Source organism: Fukomys damarensis, unplaced genomic scaffold (genome assembly GCF_012274545.1).
Source record: "Fukomys damarensis isolate Sample0158 unplaced genomic scaffold, DMR_v1.0_HiC HiC_scaffold_35, whole genome shotgun sequence".
Classification (NCBI taxonomy): Eukaryota; Metazoa; Chordata; class Mammalia; order Rodentia; family Bathyergidae; genus Fukomys; species Fukomys damarensis.
In genome coordinates this window covers 2,506,972-2,526,593 of record NW_022900947.1, presented here as the reverse complement: position 1 = coordinate 2,526,593, position 19,622 = coordinate 2,506,972, and the positions used below count along the sequence as shown (strand labels likewise).

The following is a 19,622-nucleotide window of genomic DNA, read 5'->3' as shown; positions in this document are numbered from 1 at the left end:
ACACAAAAAGGAAAGCAGAGGGAACCAACCGAGGACTACAACGATTACACGAGATTTTAATAAAACAACCAGTAACAAAGTAAATACGCAAAACCAGAGAGCTTTTTATTAAAATAACTTGAATAGTCTTAAATGGAAAGACAGCTATTATAAAGATACCAGGCTCTCCTGGTTTTCATCTGTAAGAGATGATGTTCAAACACAAGTACCAAAGAATTTTTCATGATTTGGAGGCAGGAGAATGCCCTGCCTTAACAAAATAACGCCACAGTTTGCAAAGCTAAGAAATTTTTGAAAGAGATGGGAGTCAAGGTCTTTATTTGCAGGTATCAGAAGTACAGTGACTGCCGTGGTGAAAACACCAGGAGCATGTGAGACACGACAGAAAAGAGCAGAAACACAGCCTAGAACGCACAGAACACAGCCTAGAAACACAGCCTAGAACACACAGAACACAGCCTACAAACACAGCCTAGAACGTATCTGACCTGGTTTCAGGCTGATGCGTTACTCCCAGTTCTGACCATTTGAGACCCCAAAGCCACAGCATAAATCCCTCAGCCAGCCGATGCCGAAATGCGCTTAAAGGAATGTGGTGAACATGGGAATGATCTTAGTGTCAGAGAAGAGTTTCCAGGCACAACCTCAAAGGCTGGGGCGGATATGTCTTCAGATACAGATTTCTGATTTAAAAGCTTTACTCTTTCCTGGGTTAAGCCAAAAAGAAAAAAATGAATACAATTAGAAGGCAAATAACAGACGGAGAAAAATAATTTACAAAGGGTACGTCGAAGGTTTACTACTCTTTCTTTTCAATAGGGTCTTGCTGTGTATCCCAGGCTGGTCTCGAAGTCACAGCCATCCTCCTGCCTTAACCTTCCCAAAGCTGGGATTAGAGGAGTGCACCACGTCTGGTGAAGGTTTACTACTCCTAATAGGCAAAAATATGTTATACATCTTAAAAATTGGAAAACTAAACCCGGCCTTTCTGCAGAGAGCACACGCAAGGTGAGAGGGGCTCAGCCTTGGGAGGGAGCAAGAAAAGCACGGCTGGCAGCGGTGGAAGTGATGGGGAGACTGCCGCGGGCAGAACCTCAACCCGAGGGCGCACGTGCGACTGCCTCTGAGTGGCAGCTGTACCGGGGATCGCCCAGCATCGCTTGCGTGCCAGGCCCCAGTCTGTGGATGTCGTGGATGAACCACACTAAAGCTCACACCCGATACAGGGCGTCACGCACCCCGCAGTGGCGCACGGCAGGGCCTGCTCGGGCACTGTCCTGTCTCTCATGCCTGTGTCCCATCGTGGAGGAAGGTGGTACCAGAAGTCCCACTCGCTCAGAGCGGGAGACCCCACTTCCTTCCTCTGAGAAGCTGCACGCGGGGACGGTGGAGCTCACACGCTGCCTGCTGGAGAGCGGACGCCACCCGGGGCTGGTGATGGACCAGGTGGCAGCACAGGTCACCGTCACTGCTCAGGCCTCAGGGCTGGACGGAGGGAACCCAGCAGGAACCAAGGGTCACAGTGACCCTACTTCTGCGGCCCCATGGCTCAGCACAGATGAACGAAATTAACCAGGGGTTACTTCCAAGGGTGGGGCTGCCGGTGCCATTTATTTTCCTCTACAAACTTTTCTTTGTCGCCAAAGTAGTGCATGATAAGAGCAGAAAAAGTGACAGAAAGCAGATTGAACTCTTGGTGCTTTATTTTTTAAATGATCTTGACTCAGAATGGAATTTCTCTAAAGTCACCTCCACACCTTAGCCTGCTCCAGCCCACCTGGAACTGGGGCTGAGTGGGCTGGGCAGGGGGCCTGTGGGCAGCGGCTAGGGTGGGGTCTCAGCCCTGGAAGTCACAGGCAGCTGTTACAGGCTGGCTGTGCTGCCTGCACCCGGCTCTGCCCAGACAGTATACCAGGCTGCGATGAAGGAGCCGCCCCTTGGGCTGGTAGCCTCAGGCAGGCGGCTGACCCCAGGGCCCTGAGGCGTGGCAGCTGGAGGAGCTTCCCCTCGGGCATCCGCAGCCCTGCCACATACTGTGTGGTCTGCACCAAACCATCCCACGTTGAGTCTGGAACTTTCATTCCTATTCTCTCGGACAGCGGGAAGAGATGGGCTTGGGCCAGGGATGTAGCTCAGTGGCACTGCTTCTGCCTTGCAAGTGCAAGGTCCTGAGTTCGATCCCCAGTACCGAAAAAAAGAAAGAAGGGCTAGTGGATTATGATCCCTTAAAAGGCACCAAGTTCATTTACACCATGGCTGGCACTGCAGGGCATGCTGGGCACGTGGGTTTGCTGGCGCATGCCCAGGACAAGCGGCACCGTGTGTGCCACCTGCTCTAGGGACAAATGGACTAACACCACACACAGAACGGTGTGCACACGGGGGCACAAGCAGCCAAACTGCCCGGATGCTCAGATCATTTCTGGTTTGGAATCGTTTCTCTGGAAACTTCTCGTTCCACAAAAGAAAGTAATAAAACTTCTTTCCTTAAAAAGCCTTAAACTATGTCATTCAGATGGTCCACAGCACAAACTAACCAGGTCCTAATAGAACAGACCATGTGACAAAGTCATACCAGAGTCAACAGGGTACCACGAGTAACTTCTCGGTGAAGCCGAGTTGTGTGAAAAAAATCTCAGACGAAGTCACAAGATCATTGGGCCAGAAAAGCTGTGATTATGAACAGTTTACTTCACACTTGGTATCTATCTGTGCCTGAGAAAATCGCAGTCAGTAAAGCCCGGCATTTACCAGGCAGGTGAGATCCCGCGGGCTCCCCGCCCTACAGCAGAACTTCAGGACCCCAGCTTGTGCCTGTGCACGGAGGCCGTAGTGCAGACGGATGGCTCGGGGTCCAGATGCCTACAGCTTGGCCTTCAGGCTGCCCAGCACGGGCCGGTGCATGGAGAACTCCTGCCACCAGGCCGCCCGCTCCAGCGCGCCAGTCCCCTGCAGCACTGCGCCCCACAGGTTCTTGTAGAGCTGTGGGAAACAAAGCACAGGGACAGGGAGGAGGACTTTGCAGCTAGAGACCCTCGCGGGGCGGCAGATGTGCCTGTGCTTAGCGAGACAGGAGATTCCCTGCCGTCGCTTGTTAGGAAAATGTTAAGATGATTTAAGTTTAATTTATACAAACTTTCTCTTAGTAGGAAGCATCAGGCAAGTGTGATTATCAAGCACCATAAAATGCATTTACGATGGGAAACATCCCGAGAACTTTCCTGCCGCTCCGTGCGGAAGGTGGCGCTCTGGACCTGGCCGGCGCAGACACTCAGCTCTCCAAAGAGAGTTCTCAGCTGCAGCGCTTGGTGTAGACGTTGCCTTCTCAGCACCAGGAGGAAGGCACGTGTTTAAGCCACACTGCAGATGACGCCTCTGGCCGGTACACTTTTCACTGCAGTGCCCGGAGCCAGAAGGCATAGCTGGGCACCCCACCCACACAGCGGCGCAGAGCTCAGACACCCAGGCCTGGCGTAGCTGCTGCTGCACAGGCCACCCCGAGCTCGCACCCTCTGCTCTCCTGTCTACAGGGCAGCTGCTGGCTGGGCAGCCCCGGGCACCTGCTTCTCATCAGCAAAGCAGACATGGTCACACAGCATGGGGACCCAGGAGCAGGTCCAGGACCCCGGACAGTGGGACCCCGGCCCCTGCTCCGGATGCTGCCTCTGCATCCAGATCAGACCCCACCGGGCCTCCCCAGCTCAGCTGCACCGGAACTGTGCTCAGCCCAGGCACCTGCCACTGACAACCTGGGTGGGCTTGCGAGGTGCCACTTCCTGTCACTTATGTGTAGCCTCCACGTTGGCAGGCCCACGGTAGGGGCATGGCCTCGGAAGACACACGGCTGGGGGTAGAGCCAAATCCTGTCCATAGTACACAGCTGTAAGCAAGATCTCACGATGTGACCTGGACACACGGACATGTCATGTCCAACAGTGAGGGGGCACAGAGACCCTGTGGGTGCTGGACAGCACCTGGTAGCCTGTGAGGGTGCCTGCGTACTGGGAAGTGGGACATTGGGTGCAAAGGTCCTGGGGTGGGGATGAGCCCAAGGCATGAGGAGAATGAGGGAGCAGTGTGGCTGAAGGATGGGGGAATTGGAGACTGGTATGAGAGGGAGCTGGAGAACCCATGGGGCTCAGATGGAGGGCTGGAGTACCCCGGAAAGTTGGCTCTGAGGGTACAGGGTACTGTCAGAGGGCTCCACTCGGAGCAGCCTGAGCCCCCTGTCCCTTGAACCATTCTGGCCCCTGAGGGTGAGAGGTCAGGGAGTGCACGGGGGCTTGTGGAGTGCATGGGTGTGCAGGGAAGGGGCAGTGTCTCCAAGAGTGTGTACGGGTGGGGGGTTCGAGGTCGGGGAGGGTGAAGACCTGAACAGCAGGGCCAAGCTGGCCAGGATCTGAAGGAAGAGGCACTGGGGATGGGCGCCCGAGACCTCAGGCTGGTCCAGGAGAGCAGGTGTCCCCAACGTCTCCCTGCTTCCCCGGAAGCTCCTGACCCACGGAGCCACCTGGGGCCCTCACCTCGCCGTCGGCTCTGCCAATCGGGGAGTTCAGAACAAAGTCGGGAGGGGCGATCACGTCCACCAGGGACACTGCGTCATCTTTTAGCTGTTGGAAAACAAAGTCCACACACTTGGCCGTGGCTGAGGTTTCCATGGAGACCACTGAGTAACACAGCCTGACTGCTGGTTGCTACGGCCAACTGGCAGCCACAGAAACCCGAGCCAGCACAGGGAGCTGGGTGACCTGGCGTCACCTCTGCGGGCCTGGGTCAGGTCCGGGGGTGTGTGCACATCCCCACTGTGCTGTCCCCTTGAGGTCTCTGGCTGATTTCCAGCAAGGTAGGGATGCTGGCACAAGGGATGGGCGAGCTGGTTAGTCAGCACTGCCTGACTGGCACCTGTGTCTGGGGCACAGGACAAAGAAAGCATTCACAGCCCAGCAAGCACCACGCAGCAGGAGGCCCCTTAGGATCTTGGACTGAAGCCTCTGAAGCTGTGAGCCACAGGTCCCCCATCCTGCTTCAGGATGATTCTCCCAGGGATCCTGTGGCAGCGATGGAAGCTGCCTCCTGAGAGGGAGCAGTACTGAACGGCAGCCATGGCAGCACAGGACAGGGGGTGGGCACTCACCTGGGCACACAGGTCCAGGATGGCGTCCTCCAGGGCCTCACCTGCCTGCTTGCCAGAGAGGTAGCCCCCTGCAAACACAGCTGCGTCATAAGGGGGTCTGGCCTGCACCATCCAAAGCACCCCTCACTGAATCTTCAGTTAGCCTGCAAAGTCTGGACCGGGTGGAGATGTCAAGGGCCCTTGCCACCTGCCCTGGCCTGGCTGGGACCCTGGGATAGAACTTCCTGGTTCAGGCTGGTTCTGAGGTCCTTGTCCCACTGGGTTCTCCGAGTGTGTACCGGCAGGTCATAGGCCAGGGGCTGGGGACACAGAACCTGGCCCAGGTCTGACAGGAGAGGGGCCAAGTCCTGAGAGCTGGGGGAGGCAGTGGGCTGCCAGGCTGGTTCCTGACAGAGCAGGGATGAAGTAGCGTGGACAGGTAGGAAGTCCAAGGTGGCTGCAGGGAGCACCTGGTCCTGCTGCAGGGGGCAGTGCGCGGCAGGCAGGTCTGTAGGCCTCCAAAACCAGCAGGGCCCCGGCTGGGAGACATCCTTCCCAGTGTCCCACAGGTCCCGCCAGGCTGGGCAGCAGCTTGGGTGCTGGGAATGTGTCGTGGCGGAAATGACTTTGGTGATGACTTCTGGGGACGGGAACACGGCCCAGGCGTCTGAACTCCGACTAAGCTGTCCTGCCTTGCTGGCTCCCCTCTGCCCAACACCCTCGGGCCTCCCCATGCATCCTTCCAGGGCAGCATCACCAAGGGGGTCTCACTGCTTCTGAACTCCGGTTCACTGTCTGCTCCCCAAGCCGACCCCCAGGAAGGCGCTGCGGTTCCGACTCCCCGCAGGTCTGCCCTGGCACCCTGGTGCGTGTCTGCTTGTGCCTGCTGCCAGGGGAATGAGGGGACCCTGCACGCAGGGACAGGTGTACCCCCCAGTGCATCCCAATGCCCCTCTGGCCCCGCGCCACCCCCTCTGCTGTCCTGCCTACTGCTCCAGCCCTCCTCTCCTCTCCACGGAGTGGCCAGTACGGGTGCCCGGGCAGTGCACAGGGCAGCAGCCTCACCTTGGTAGAGCAGAGTCATGTGCCTGCTCAGGGACCACAGGGCATAGAGCAGGCTGAGCCGGCTGAGCACGGCCTGCAGCGAGGGAGGCACCTCGGGGCTGTGTGTGCGCTCGTGAAACCTCTGTACCGCCGTCAGCTCCATGAAGCCCAGGGCCAGGGTCCGCATGTGGTAGACCTGCGGGCCAGAGCACAGCAGCGTGAGGCTGCAGCACAGGCAGCAGAAGGTGCCGAGGTGGAGCCCAGGGAGGGTCTAGCATTGTACACTCCCCGCCACAGCACCCTGCCCTGGTCCCCTGTGGAAGCCACACGGCACAGCAGTCACTGCACAGGGCCCCAAGTGAGCTCAGGACGGCCACTGTCACTGAGGAGAGGGTGCACATCAGTGGGGCACAGGTGGTCACTGGGCGCAGGGCCTGTCGCCTCCTGCAGCAGGGAGGGCCCTGGAGGACACGGACAAGGACAGGCTGACTCAGAGAGGCAGCAGCTTCTGCTCCTTTTGGGCACAGCCACGTGCCTCCCCGACAGCTCCTAGAGAAGCTGCTTCTCCCAAGACAGAGCAGCAGGGTGGATGGCTAAGTGGAGGTTGGAGCCATCACGGAAGTCTTGGTCCCAGCTATTCCCAGTTTGCTTTTCGTTCTGCTCCAGCACCTAAGTGCAGGGTCTTGAATTGAAGGCTGCCGTTCTGCTGGAGCCCCTCAGAGAACACAAATGTGGAGATGCTTTCTCCCCCACTTTGCGCCAGCTCAACTGGTCCCCAGACACTGGGGCCACACACAGCACAGAGCAGGCCACCTGGAGGTGTCAGAGTGCCCGTGTGCTGCCCCTGCTGCCTCCACACCGTTTGTGCTCACGGGCGCCGGCAGGGCTGGGAGGCAGGGACTGTGCTGCCGACCCAGGGAGGACCAGTGCCCAGATCGCCAGGGCTGCGCTGAGGGCGGGGCGGGCCAGGGCCCAGGTGCCCATGTGCCCTGGCTGGTGATGCAGCCCCAGCAATCAGGCTGTACAGTCTCCAGCGCAGGGCACATGTCTCTCACTGCCCAGCGGGTGACCTGAGGGACAATGTGGAGCCCTGGCAAGCTGGCCCATCTCAATGAGTGCGGGGATGCTGAGTCCCACCCACACCCAGGTGCGCATGTGCTGTGAGCCCCAATCCTCCGAGGGTTCCCTGTGGGCCAGAGGTGAGGACCAGCCAGAACGTCCAGGCTCGAAAACAGACCAGGCTCATTTGCACTCTGACCCTCTGCCTCTCAGCCACGACTTCCCAGCACCAAAGCAGTGCTGTTTCTTCTCATCTTCAGGGAAGTGACACTTCCGGTAACCTGCTGCCCCGAGACCCACCCCCAGCCAGGGGTCTGGCCGTGGATACAGTAGCTGGTGGCCACTGCTGAAGGCAGGGCCAGGACGCAGAGCTCACCTTTGTAGCTGTGCACCCGTGCCGGACCCTCATCCCCGCACCTGAGCACCTGCAGCAGCAGCAGCGCAGGACTCAGTGACCCATCCTCCCACCTGGGCTGTCGGGCTGTGACTCCTTCCCGGGATTCAGCATGCACAGGGCTCCCTGTGTCCTCGGGGTGGATGCCCTGGGCATATCTGCCTTTGTGATCAGATCAAGTGGACGGAGCAGGTACTCAGAGCACTCACATGGTGCCAACTCTTCCGTGAGAACTTCCCAGGGGCACAGCTGTACCCTCAGGCCGAGGGGCACTGGTCTGGGCCCACTGCTGGCCCCAAAGCTGCACCAGTCACAGACAGGGATGGTGGGGCCGGGCCACTCCGGAGCCATCTCCCAAGTCACTTCATGCCAGGATCCCCAGCTCCGGCTGTGACACAGCTAAGGGTCGGCCATCGCTGTGCAGCAATGAGCCTGTCCCCTTCCCCTCCACATTGGTCAACAAGCCCAGCCTCCTCCTCCGGAACCCCAACCCCAGCCCAGAGCCATGGGGCTTGGCCTGCTCATCCCTGGTTCTGGTTCCTGCCCTGAGTCAGCTGGTGCTGATTTTGGGGTGAGCTTTCCCGCCGGGATGGTCTGTGCTGGTCCGTGTGCTCCGTGCGCTCCCCTGGCCAGAGGAAGCCTGACTCTGGACAGTACCTGTGCTCCTCAGAATCGCTAGCTTCTTTCTACACAGTGAAACCTGATGGCTGCCTCTCCTTCTGCAGCTCTTGAATCTCCCATCTGAGGAGGCTCACCCCACACTGAGGCAATGCAGACATCCACTGAGGCTCGCTTCCCTGCTGCACTGCCGTTCCCACCACCTTTTGGGCCTGATCTTGTCTTCTGCGACCCCAGAGTCCAGCCCGGTGCCCTGCAGCTCTCAGCCATCAGCAAAGCCCCACTTTGGTCGGCAGCACACAGTCCTCTCCTCCTCCCGAAGCTCCCACTGCTGCTGGGCTGTGGCTCTGCCCCTGTGCGGCTACTGCCCACTGTCCCCAGAGACCCACGGCAGCTGTGCCCAGAGCCCAGCCCTCTTGTCCTCTGAAATGCTGCCACAGAGATCTTACTGCACACCCACAGGGACAAGTGCTCGACTGCTGGCCACGCGCTGCAGCGGGTCAGCACAGGGTCTGCACGGGCTTGCGGGCAGTTCTGAGGCCCTGAGTGGTGCTGGGACTGTTCACCCATTGGCCCTCCATCCTCGAGATCTTGGGATCTTGGGAACTTGGGCAGATCGACCACCATTTCCATTTCAGAGTGACCAAGTGACCACCAGCAGAGGAAGCTGACACGGGCCATGCTCCAGCCCAGTGGTGCAGAGAGGCCCGACCCACAGGAGTCACCACAGGCCTCCTATTCTGGGCCACTGTGGCTCTGGACCAAAAGCTCATTGACCCTTGCCACCTGCTGAATCCATTTCTTTTTAAGGCCGTACATTTGATTTTGCTGTAGGTGGGCCCTGCAGGAGGCTTTAAAACCATAGCCAGTCTGACCACCTTGGTCTCCTCCTCCGGGGAGGTTCCTGGGTCCTCACAGGACATAGGAGACATGAACCTGGGTCCCAGGGACGGCTTCAGTAGGAAGAGTGGCACAGGGCCTGTTTCCTGACACCACAGCCACCCTGCAAATGCCCGCTTCCCCGTCCAGGCCGCCTGTCACCATGGAGCCCAGGGCATGGCCAGGTGTGACGAGGTGTTCACAGCAGGTGCCTCTGTGCCCAGGTTCCTGGGAACCGTGCAGCATACGGCTTCCTGTCAGTCACAAGCCGCCCTGGCACACCTCCACCCCCGACGAGGAGGTGACTCTTCAGAGCTGTGCACTGAGCGAGGTGTGAGCCCTGGGAGCCCTTGCCTGTCTGAAGGAGCTGGGGGTCCAGGAGGAGTCACCACCCACTGTGGATGGGACCTCACACTCTCAGCCCCACACCCCAGCTCCAGTAAGCACAGCTCCCCACCGCAGGCCTTCTGTGGCTCCTCCACACCCAGCTGGCCAGGCAGGGACCGGTGCCCGCTCCGGTGCCCGCTTCAGAGCAGCAAACAGGGGCCCGGAGGTCCAGCAAGGAGACTGAGCCCGTGGCTGGGAAGGCAGCCCCTAACGTCAGACTCCTGGGGACCCAACACTGGATGGATCCAGAGCACAGCGAACAGCGACCATTAAAACAGACATGCACCTGGCTGTTGTTCTTTGCTTCAAAGTCTCTGCGTCCTGATCTTTTCTCCTGCGCGACTTTCTGGTGACTCCTTTGGAGCAGGTAGCAAACCAGCCACCTGTATGCTGCCAGGGGAGCTTCACAGGACAAAGGGAGGGCAGTCGTCATCACAGGGCCTCTGACACCTTCTGCACTTACCGGAGACAGAAGGCACAGCTAGAGGGTATGGGGGGACCGAGAAACACCCATGTTCACCCTGGGGAGGTGACACACCTGTGGGGTCCAGCCAGTCGGTCACGCTGGTACCCTTGAACTTCTGGCCAAGCATGCCGGGGTAGGCCTCCAGGAAGTCCACGGTGCGCAGTGGGCTTTGGAAGTGAGCTCCACCTAGGACACGCAAGCCAGTGACTTTGAGGAGAGGCAAGGAGCCCACTGGCCAGGGCCCCACTTGCCCAGCACCAGGGACCAGCTGGGTCACTCTGGGACTCTCTGCCTCCTCCCGCATCACAGGGCACGTCTTATGGATCTACCACCCCAGCTCAATCAGCAGCGCCAGGAGGGAGAGCCCAGCACCCCCACTGGTGGGTACCAGGTTTACCTTGTACCCCACGCTCCAGGAAACTCAGCAAGTAGCTGCTGGTCTGATTCAGCAGGACATTGTTGTCGCCCTCGTATGTGCAGTTTGGGTCATTGTCATTTCTGAGGTCACCCAGTCGGTTCACTGAAACAGAGCCAGGATGTCACATGGGCCAGAGAGCGAGCTCCTGCAGCCCGCAACTCCTCACCCTCCTCCCACAAGCTGGGCCCGACCTCCACCGAGGTCTGCACCGCCAACCTAGGCACACACAGGTCGCATCTGAGCAGGAAAGTGGGCAGCTGTGTTCCAATAAACCTTTATTTACAGAAACAGGCAGGGGCTGGGACGGCCTGCAGGCTGCTTGCTGTGCCCTGGCCAAGTGTCACTGTGGTGGCTAAGACGGGAAGAAACTGCCAAGCGCTTTCCCACGCCTACCTGCCAGATAGCCGTGCCCGCCGCACGCTTCACGGCACTCCTGGATTCCTTGCTGCGCCGTCCACGAGACCAGGGGTTTGGCGGCAGCTGCCAGGGCGTGGATCTCGCGGCTGAGTTCTGCCTGTGGCAGGAACCGGGGAGGAGAGTGAAGGGAGACTCCAGACAGTGCTGGCACTCACGGACTGTGTCCTTTCATGTTTAACCTGAGATGGCCCCACTTGAAGGAAAAGGAGTCTCGATTTTAGGTCAAAGCAGGTAGGGAATTCATCCACAAATGCACGAGGTGCGAGACTTCGGCGCAGGTGAGTTGGTAGTCACTGCGACCATCCGCTGGGCCGGGCTGCTGGGGTGCGCTCCCCCTCCCCACTTTCTTGTGCCCTCATGCTTGCTAAGTGTCCTTTGGCTTCTGCTTGAGGCACAAAATTTAGAGGAAGAGACTCATGACTGCTAAATAAAGCGGCCCGTTCGGTGTTTCCTAGTCCAGTCGGGAGCTACTCTGGTATCCTCTGAAGCCTGGCTGGGCCAAATGCTGAATTTTAGAGCAAACTGAGCTGCCTCTGTGCCTTTCCAGGAGAGCAATGGCAAGGCGGGGGCAGCGTGTGTACCCCTCGCTCCGGCCCCAGCGGCCCCACAGTGGCTCCGTTAGCTGAGGAGGCAGCCCTGTCTCCCGGTGGACTGTGCCGCTGTGCCCAGCGTTTGGGTGGCACCCGTAGACGGGCCGCAGCCTGTCTAGTCGACTTTCAAACCCTTTTGTTTGGATTCACATTTTACTCCCACTAGGGCAAACCCAGGAGGCTGCCAAAAATCCAGCTGGGAAAGTGGAGACAAAGAAATGCACCCCAGGGGCTGAGGTCGGGATGGATCTGCACCCTCGGCTGTGCAGTCAGCAGGATGCCGACCTTTGTGTGCTGTTTATGGAAGGATCAGGACCACGAAACCCACCGCGGGCTGGCGCCATGGATTCTGCAGAGCCATCAAATTCTCCGAGGAGGACGGGAAGGGGCGGTCTGTCAGCCCTTCCGAACAGGCCCAGGCCCCACCCCACCCACTGCCGCCCTGGGAGTCACGGCTCAGCAATGCACCGTGGAGGCCTCACCTGCCGGGCCCCGTGGTCCCCTCTGAGCCGGCCTTGATACAGTCCCGCCAGGTCCAGCAACAGTGACTTGGACAAGTGGTCCAGGGCATAGGCTGCCGCCAGGTACGGGAGCAGGCGCCATTGCTGGAAGAGACACGGAAGCCTGGGTTACCCACCCCTCCCACGACACAGGGACCCGGGTCAGGCTGCTGTGTACCAGGAACAGGGACTGCTAGGACACGGCGGGGCCCCACCCTCTGTCTCTCCTCCCTCCATGCCGTGTAGGTGCAGCAATCGGTCCCTAAGGCGGGTGGGGAGGCTGAGGCAGCTAGACCTAGGAGGTCCTCAGGGTGCAGCAAGTGCCCATCCCCTGTGCACACCCAGCCCCTGACATGGGCAGGACACAACACTGCCGGAGGGATGGAAGGAGTGAAGGCTGGAGGGACCCGTCCCTGTGCCAGCCGTGTCCCTGTCCCACCAGCCCATCTGTGCTCTGTGGAGGCACAGCTGGGCCCGATGCCCAGTGAGAGCTCGAGCACAGGGAGGCCACACCTCACCCAGGGCACGCAGCCAGCCGGGGGGCCCAGGGCGTAGCCGCCATAGCACTGCGCTTCCCTGGGGTCTGGGGCCACAGGACAGTCGTGGGGCTGCAGGCTGTGTGGGTGTGAACAGGACGCTTTCTGCCCTCTTTCCTCCTCATTAGCACGGGTTGCCGGCACGGTGAGGGATGTTCCAGGGACACTTACAACTCTGCCCCATGCCTGAGCCATCGTCAGCTTCACCGTGCTGCTCAGCACCGCCCAGGATGGGGCCGATTTACCTACAGAACCCTGACCCGAGTCCCTGTCTGGTGGCCCAGTGCCCCGCAAAGTGCCCGGCCGCCTGGATACCTGGGCAGTGGTGTTGCCCCGCCTCTGCCTGCCCCAACTCCCAGGAGCTGATCTCCCCTCCCCAAAGGGGGAGCTCGTGCACGCAGAACCGAAGGAAGCAGAGACCCCCGAGCCGCCGCACCTGCACCTGGTACTCCAGCACCGGGACCTCCTCCTCCTCTGTGGGGCCGAACTGGCGCCGCGTGGCTGAGAAGCGGAGTGCAATGCACACGGCCTGCTGCAGGTTCACCACACACATGCCCGTGATGAAGACGCGCCCCGAGGACAGGCTGCCCAGGGCCACCCCGGCGCGCTGCCTGGCATCCTGGGGGAAAGGAGCGGTGACAGAGTGGCCAGACTGAAGATGAGGGTGGCTCCCCGTCCTCCCAGGGCCGGGGCACCGCAAACCGCACCGACACACGTGTGCTGGGTCACGGACTCCCGGCAGAACTGCCCTACCTTCACGGCACTGACGTAGGCGCCCTGGGGGGTGACGTCCCCGGCCCGGTTCAGGAGGTCCTGGCGGGGAATCCTTACCTTGTGGAACATGGCGAAACTGTGGGACAGAGGGCAGGGCTGTCACTGGAGCCTCCCCGGTTTTTCTCCTCTGCCCGGGCCTGAAGGTGACACAGCCCGAGACCCAAGAACATCACAGGGGGCGCCGGGCAGAGGTCACCGTGCACAGGTGGGCCTGCACCCCACGTGTCTCCCACAGCTCCCTCAGACCAGGCCCAAGGCCCGGCCAGGTGCAGCAGCAGAACAAAGTTTTAAGCACTTAAGTGAAACAAACGAATCTGCACTGTGGTTTCCCTGCTCCAAATATTACGCATGAATATTTGGAGATATTTGTAAGGTCGTCAGGTCGGGCAAACCTACTTATTTCACAATAGTTTAGAAACGAGATTAAGCAAAATAATGGTTATTACATAACTGCAAAAAACCACCAACAACAGACTTAAAAATATCAATGGTTCCCACAGCAACTCATGGGATGACTGAGGTCACACAAATGGTGTCAAGAACATCTTTCACAAAACCGTGGAAGCCTCCTGGGTTAGGACACAGCATACATACTGGAGGTGGGTGGCCTGCTGGACAGGGCATGCACTACCGCTTTTTTCATATTAAAGGTCTTGACATCAGTTTTTAAAAACCCCGCTGAATTATAATCCTGCCACGCAAACCAACGGAGTAGCAGGGGAATCCCACGGTTTTGTGCCAGAGCCCAGCACCCTCTGCTGGCTGAGAGTACAACCTGCAGGCCACCAGCAGGCTCTACCTCGCCCAGGGCGGCACCTCCGGGCTGCTGTGCTGGGTCCCTGAGCTACTTGGTGACCAGGTGGAGCTGAGCTTGTAACACGCACTGAGGCTCGAGGAGGCCGGGGTCTTGAGCTTCACGGCACCTTCTCCACCCAGACTCAATGGCAGGGCTCGACTCAGTGTCCTTCCAGGTCAGCCCCTAGAGCACAAGTGCATTCCCTGGACCAGAAGCTTCCTGGGAGACTGGGAACAGGGCTCTCCCATGCTCCCAAAACAAAGCAGAGGATTCTCAAGCCAAATGAGCAGTAATCCTGGTGCCAATGGACCTGCGGCCAGGGAGGGCACCGTGCTGGCCACAGGCAGCGCCCAGAGCTCAGCACTTGTGCGGCAACCGTGCGGCTCCCCAGGTCCCCGCCTCTCTTCCGGGCTGTCGCCACCCTCTGCAGCTCCCCTGCTGCCAAGTCTGGGCAGAGGCAAGACCTCCCCCAGCCCCACACCTGCCTTCCGGCAAGAGACAGACAGAAGGACATTTCTCTAGGGGGCCTTGGGACCCTGTGGCCGACCACAGGCACTATCCTCTGCCTACCGGTCAGCATGGGCCTCTGCCCAGGGCACCGTGGGGACCACTGTCATCAGGCCATGCCACAGAGGAAGGGCCAGTGAGAAGTAGCCCAGGTGGGGTCCTGATCCTGAAGCTCAAGCAGTTCCTGTGCTGACTCTGTAACCCACCCCTCAGAAAGGCCTGGCGCACCTCAGGAGCTGTCCTGCTCCAGGCGGGGCCTCACCCGTGTTGTCCCCACAATGGCCAGCCGGACACTGTTCCTAGCCGGTGGCCTCAGCCTGGCTGCCAGCACTCTTGAGGCCCCCAGACCCGGGCTGTGCTCTGTCCCTGCTGCACCAGACCCGCTCCCTGCAGCTTGTGCACAGCTTGTGCTCCGCCAACTCCCACCACCGCGCTGCTAGAAGGGGGAGACCAGCGGGACCCTGGCCTCCAGGCTCAGACACTAAGCTGTTGGCAGGAGCAAGCCCAGACCAGAAACACAACGGTGCCTGCACTGAGCCCCAGGGACCCAGCATTCCCAGCCCAGTGCCCACCGGGCTGAGGCCCCACGCAGGAGGAGGCAGGCGTGGGCTGGCCTGGCCTGAGAATGGGCACCGCCTATGGCGAGCGGTCCAGAGAGAATGGCACGGAGATGGGCACCCTGGGGATGGGAGCACACAGGACACGGGCATGGCACACACAGAGGCTGGGGCACCCCACCACGTCAGAGCACACATGGCCTGGGGAGGTCGCAGACGGGAGCCCCAGCCTGGAACCTGGAGGAATCTCAGTGCCGATACCAAGCGAGGGTTCGGGGAGGACACCAGACCCACCGCGACACTCACCCATTGTCCAGGCCGTTCTGCCCAAGCTTCCGCCCCATGTCACCGACCATCACCCCCGGCATGGGGAGCAGTGTCTCTGGGTCTCGAATCTGCACAAGACCAAAAAGGCAAGAAATAACAGACTCTGAGATAAAACTGCATGGTCCAAAGCCCCAACTGCAGATCCAGGGATGCCTTGGGGTGGCTGTGGGTCACACTGTGTCCCCCAGGAATGACATGGCCAAGTCCCAACCCCGGAAGCTACTGGGGCCTGACATGGACACAGGGTCTCCAGGTGTGACGGAGCAGAGATAAACTCATCCTGATTACCCAGCTGGGCCCTCCACCCAGTGACAAAGGTCCTTCAAGAGACAGAGGAGGAGACACAGCACACAGAGGAGGACGCGTGGTGACAGTGACAGAGGCTGCAGGGACACCTGCACCCTGGGAGCTGGAAGAGGCAGGAGCTTCTCCCGGAGCTGGCAGGAGAGCACAACCCTGCCCACACCTGATCCCCGGTAATGAAACAGCCCTGCCTCACAGCATCCGGAACTGAGTGGCAGTGACTTTCTGTGGTCTTAAGTCCCTGTGCTGCTGAACCCCGGGACAAGATCGTGGCGAGAGGTGACACTGCCCGCAGGGCACCAGGATGGCCTGCTTGGAACTCAGACACAGCCATGTGCACACACGCTGTGGGAAGTGTCCGTGCTGAGACTCCACTCCCCGCATGAGTGCAAGAAATGCACCTGAGTAACTGAAAGCACAGACCCAGCCAGCAGCCGGTCCCACCCCATGAGCTTCGGAGCAAGGACCCAGAAGGAACTGCTGCCTCCTCCCACCAAGCACAAGACCAACGCCTGCTGGTGTCCCTGCTGTTCCAGGGGCACCCGCTGCACTGGCGGCGGGCACAGGATGCGCGCCACAGAGCCCGACCCAGGTGGGGAACCGGTGCCACAGAAATGCCCAGGGCGGCAGGGTGCAGCGGGGGGCAGGGTCGGTGCTGAGCATGTGGAGGCCTTGGGCTCCATCCCCAACATGAAAGAAAGGGAGACAGACAGAGAGAGGACAGAGACGGAGAAAGACTGATCTTCCTTGAAATTTACCTACTCACACGCATTGTTAGCTTTTGTTTATTTTGTGAACTAATCACCCAGCTTCATTAAATGTTACAGATATTTAAAAATGGAAAAAGGGTTGAAATCCAAACCTAAGCCATCTTTTCCCTTTTCGAAAGTCTTTCGCTGAGGCTCAGGTTTTGGGATGGACCCAAAACGGATGGGATGGAACCTAACGCCCTGCTATGTGCAGATCACAGTGGGCTCAGCAAGGTCCAGGCCCCTGTGAGAATCTAATGCCCCAAGATTGGATGGGACGGACACTGGGCCTGGGGTGAAGGGAGCCACAGTGAGCAGCAGGAGATACAAACCAGGGTTCTCCTGCTCACCCACGGTGCACCTCCTCCTGCACCCCTGCTCTAGCTGCCCCCACCCACAGCCTCATGGGTGCAGAGGTGGGGCTTTGGGGAGGTGCCTGGATCACTGGATTTGTCCACTGACAGTTTAAACTGTGATGTTGGAGGTGAAGCTTGGTTGGAGGACATGGGTCACTGGGGGTTGGCCCAGAAGGGTTCATCTCCCCTCCACCTGCAACTGCTCACTCTTGCTTCCAGGCGCCATGCCACGAGCCGATTCTCCTCCTCTGCCAGGCCCTTCCGCCGTGCCACCCTGCCTGGAAGCCAGCCAACTACAGGCTGAGACCTCTGCAAACTGTGAGCCAAAGAAACCTCTCCTGTGTTAATTCGTGAGTGCTGGCTACTGTGTCTGAGCAATGAGAAAGGGACTAAGACACGTGCTCTGAAAGAAAGCTGAGTTCTGCTCAGCTCCACATCTCCACAGAGTCCGCTCTGGGTACAAATCCGCGATCAGCGATACCACACATGGCCTCGGGTGACTGTCCCCGTGTACCTGTACCACGAAGGAGTGCAGCCCGTGGCACTGGCCATCTGGCGTGTACAGCTGTGCAAACACCACCGCGTGGGTCGCCGTCTTGCCCATGTTGCCCACCCAGAACTTGGCAGCTTCGAAATCAGGGGAATGTATGATGAACTCCTGCGGGCCAAGGGGGACAGGGCTAGAAGGGTGCCCGTTTCCCTTCCAGAAAGACCCAGTGTTCGGGGCTCAAGTCCCGGAGGCCAGAGGGCCTGCGCCTATTCTTCCCTGGGCCACACGGGGCCTTGTTTTCAAGCAGAGCGTATTCCGGCCCCCAGACTTACAGAGGAGCCTTACCCAGGAAACGGTGACAGATTTCCAAGCAATAAAACCTGCACTAAACACACAGACTGCTGGAAAATAAGCCCAGATGGCACCTGCTGTCGCCCAACATTGCAGACAGGCTGTCCCTGCAGAGCGCTTTTTCTTCTACCTTTTCCACTGCGCCCTTTAAACAGAAGACCTGCCCGGTTCTGTTTCCACCACAGCAGCAGAGCCCTGGGCTCCCGCTCTCTACCTGGGCTCAGGGCCACGTCCACACCACAGGGACCCAGAGGCATCTGCAGCCCGGTGCCCAGCAGCTCTGAGTCGGCCCCTCTGATGTCCCTCTGATCTTCACTTGGGGACCAGGTGTTGGGAGGAGGCTGGTGAAATGACAGCAATCGGAGACCCGGGATTACCTGGCCCTGTGGTCAGGCGCATGGGGCACCGCCCTCTGCCCGCTGGTCAGCCTGAGCCTCTGCCCAGGGACTGTGGGGCTGTGAGCACTGTGGGAAGGGAAGGGCCCTGGAGCCGGACAGACCTGGATTTAGACAGGACCTCTGTGCTGTGGCAGCTCCCCTCAGCCTGTGTAGGCAGGGCCTGGGCCCCACAGCAGCTGGGGTCCCTGCTCTGGTGAGGCCACCCATGGTACGAACCTCCCCACGTTCCCGTCCCACACAAAATTCACAGAAGGCATGGACTCCCACTCCCTAGCATGACCCATGGTCTCAGAATTCCTTTCTCTCTTTTTCTTGTTTTTTTGAGACAAGGTATGGCTGTGTAGTCCAGGCTGGCCTTGAACTCATTATGTAGACCAATCTAACCTCAGACTCATGGCAATTCTCCTGCCTCAGCCTCCCTGCCGGGGTCACAGGCCTATGTCACCATGCCCAGCTCCAGAACCTCTCTTACAAGCAACACATGTGCGTTCAGGCTTCTCAGTCCTTAACCACCTGGCTCGCGGCATTCCATTTGCTCCCACCCAGGGCCCATCCAGAGAAGGCGGCACCTACCTCCGTGGTGGGGTCATAGTGAGCGGTTGTTCGGATAGCCTGGGTGTTGCTCCCGTGACTCAGTTCAGTTAGAGCGAAACAACCGAAGATCTAGATGCAGGAACACGAAACCACAAGCAGTGAGGGGTCCCAGGGCAGCTCCCACCATCCACCGGAGCCCAGCCACAACCTGCACCGCAGCCCCTCCCACCCAGGCCAACTTCCTGTGCCACCCATCACGCTGGGCGCCACCCCCGCACACGAGGCGGCAGGTAGTCCAGGGGACAGTGAGCTCTCTAGGTCCTGGGGACCCTCCTGGCCAACACCCTTCCCACACACTCTGCGGGGACGGAAGGGTGAGCCGACCCTTCTGCTCACGACGCCCGCACTACCTCCATGTTCAGGACCTTCTCGACGTACTTGAGATGCCGTTCAGAGCCCAGGCTGTGGACAGTGGATCCAAAAACCTGGAAACACAGCACTGTCACCACATGGGCAGGCATAAAGGACACTGCTACTCACCCGCACAGCTGACCAGCGGCCCCGGCTCCTCCACGCTGCCTGGGTCCCACCCAGGCTCCCACAGGGCTGAGATCCGGCCTGTGCAGCAGATGCCCGAGAGGCAGCCGGAAGGTCTGAGAGCAGCTGGTGGCCGGATGGATACAGCCACCGTGCCACATGAGCACACGAGACACGCGGGGATGAGGCCACAGGATGGCCCAGGATTGACACTAAGGGGTGTTGGGGAGGAAGGAAACCTCTCCTGCTTGGGTCTACTCTCCCTTTCCCACTGGTCTTCCCTGAGCCACATGATTAACGCATAGTGCGATATATGTAAAATATACAATAGATACAGGTTGGTCAAAGGATATGGTGTGTTTACATTTTTTTAATTGTAGTAAAAGACATTTTGCCACGACCCCCCCTGCATCATCCCCTGAGCTTCAAACACACTCATCTCGCTCTTGCCCCTCGCCAAGCAGCTCTGGTGTCCTCTTTCGTGAGCATCCTCACCTCTCCAACAGAAAGGCTCAGAAAAAC

The 19,622-nt window shown here is 59.4% G+C and overlaps 1 protein-coding gene across 6 annotated transcripts in view; it reads right to left on the bottom strand.

The window, feature by feature from the left end:
* Positions 1–205: 205 nt before the first annotated feature.
* Positions 206–19,622, bottom strand: part of Acox3 (acyl-CoA oxidase 3, pristanoyl) — a 23,439-nt gene continuing 4,022 nt past the window's right edge. For 2 of the 6 annotated variants that reach the window (XM_010641777.2, XM_019210292.2), the window contains 15 exons: positions 18,974–19,048; positions 18,603–18,692; positions 17,305–17,448; positions 15,362–15,450; positions 13,175–13,271; positions 12,858–13,040; positions 11,868–11,990; positions 10,772–10,892; positions 10,358–10,480; positions 10,033–10,146; positions 9,781–9,947; positions 6,179–6,353; positions 5,135–5,202; positions 4,524–4,610; positions 718–2,982 (listed from right to left, as the gene is read on the bottom strand). In XM_010641777.2, the coding sequence (XP_010640079.1) occupies positions 2,863–2,982; positions 4,524–4,610; positions 5,135–5,202; positions 6,179–6,353; positions 9,781–9,947; positions 10,033–10,146; positions 10,358–10,480; positions 10,772–10,892; positions 11,868–11,990; positions 12,858–13,040; positions 13,175–13,271; positions 15,362–15,450; positions 17,305–17,448; positions 18,603–18,692; positions 18,974–19,048 (1,776 nt within the window). In that variant the 3' untranslated portion in view covers positions 718–2,862. The other 4 variants (XR_783790.3, XM_010641774.3, XM_010641775.3 and 1 more) reach the window with 4 other exon arrangements.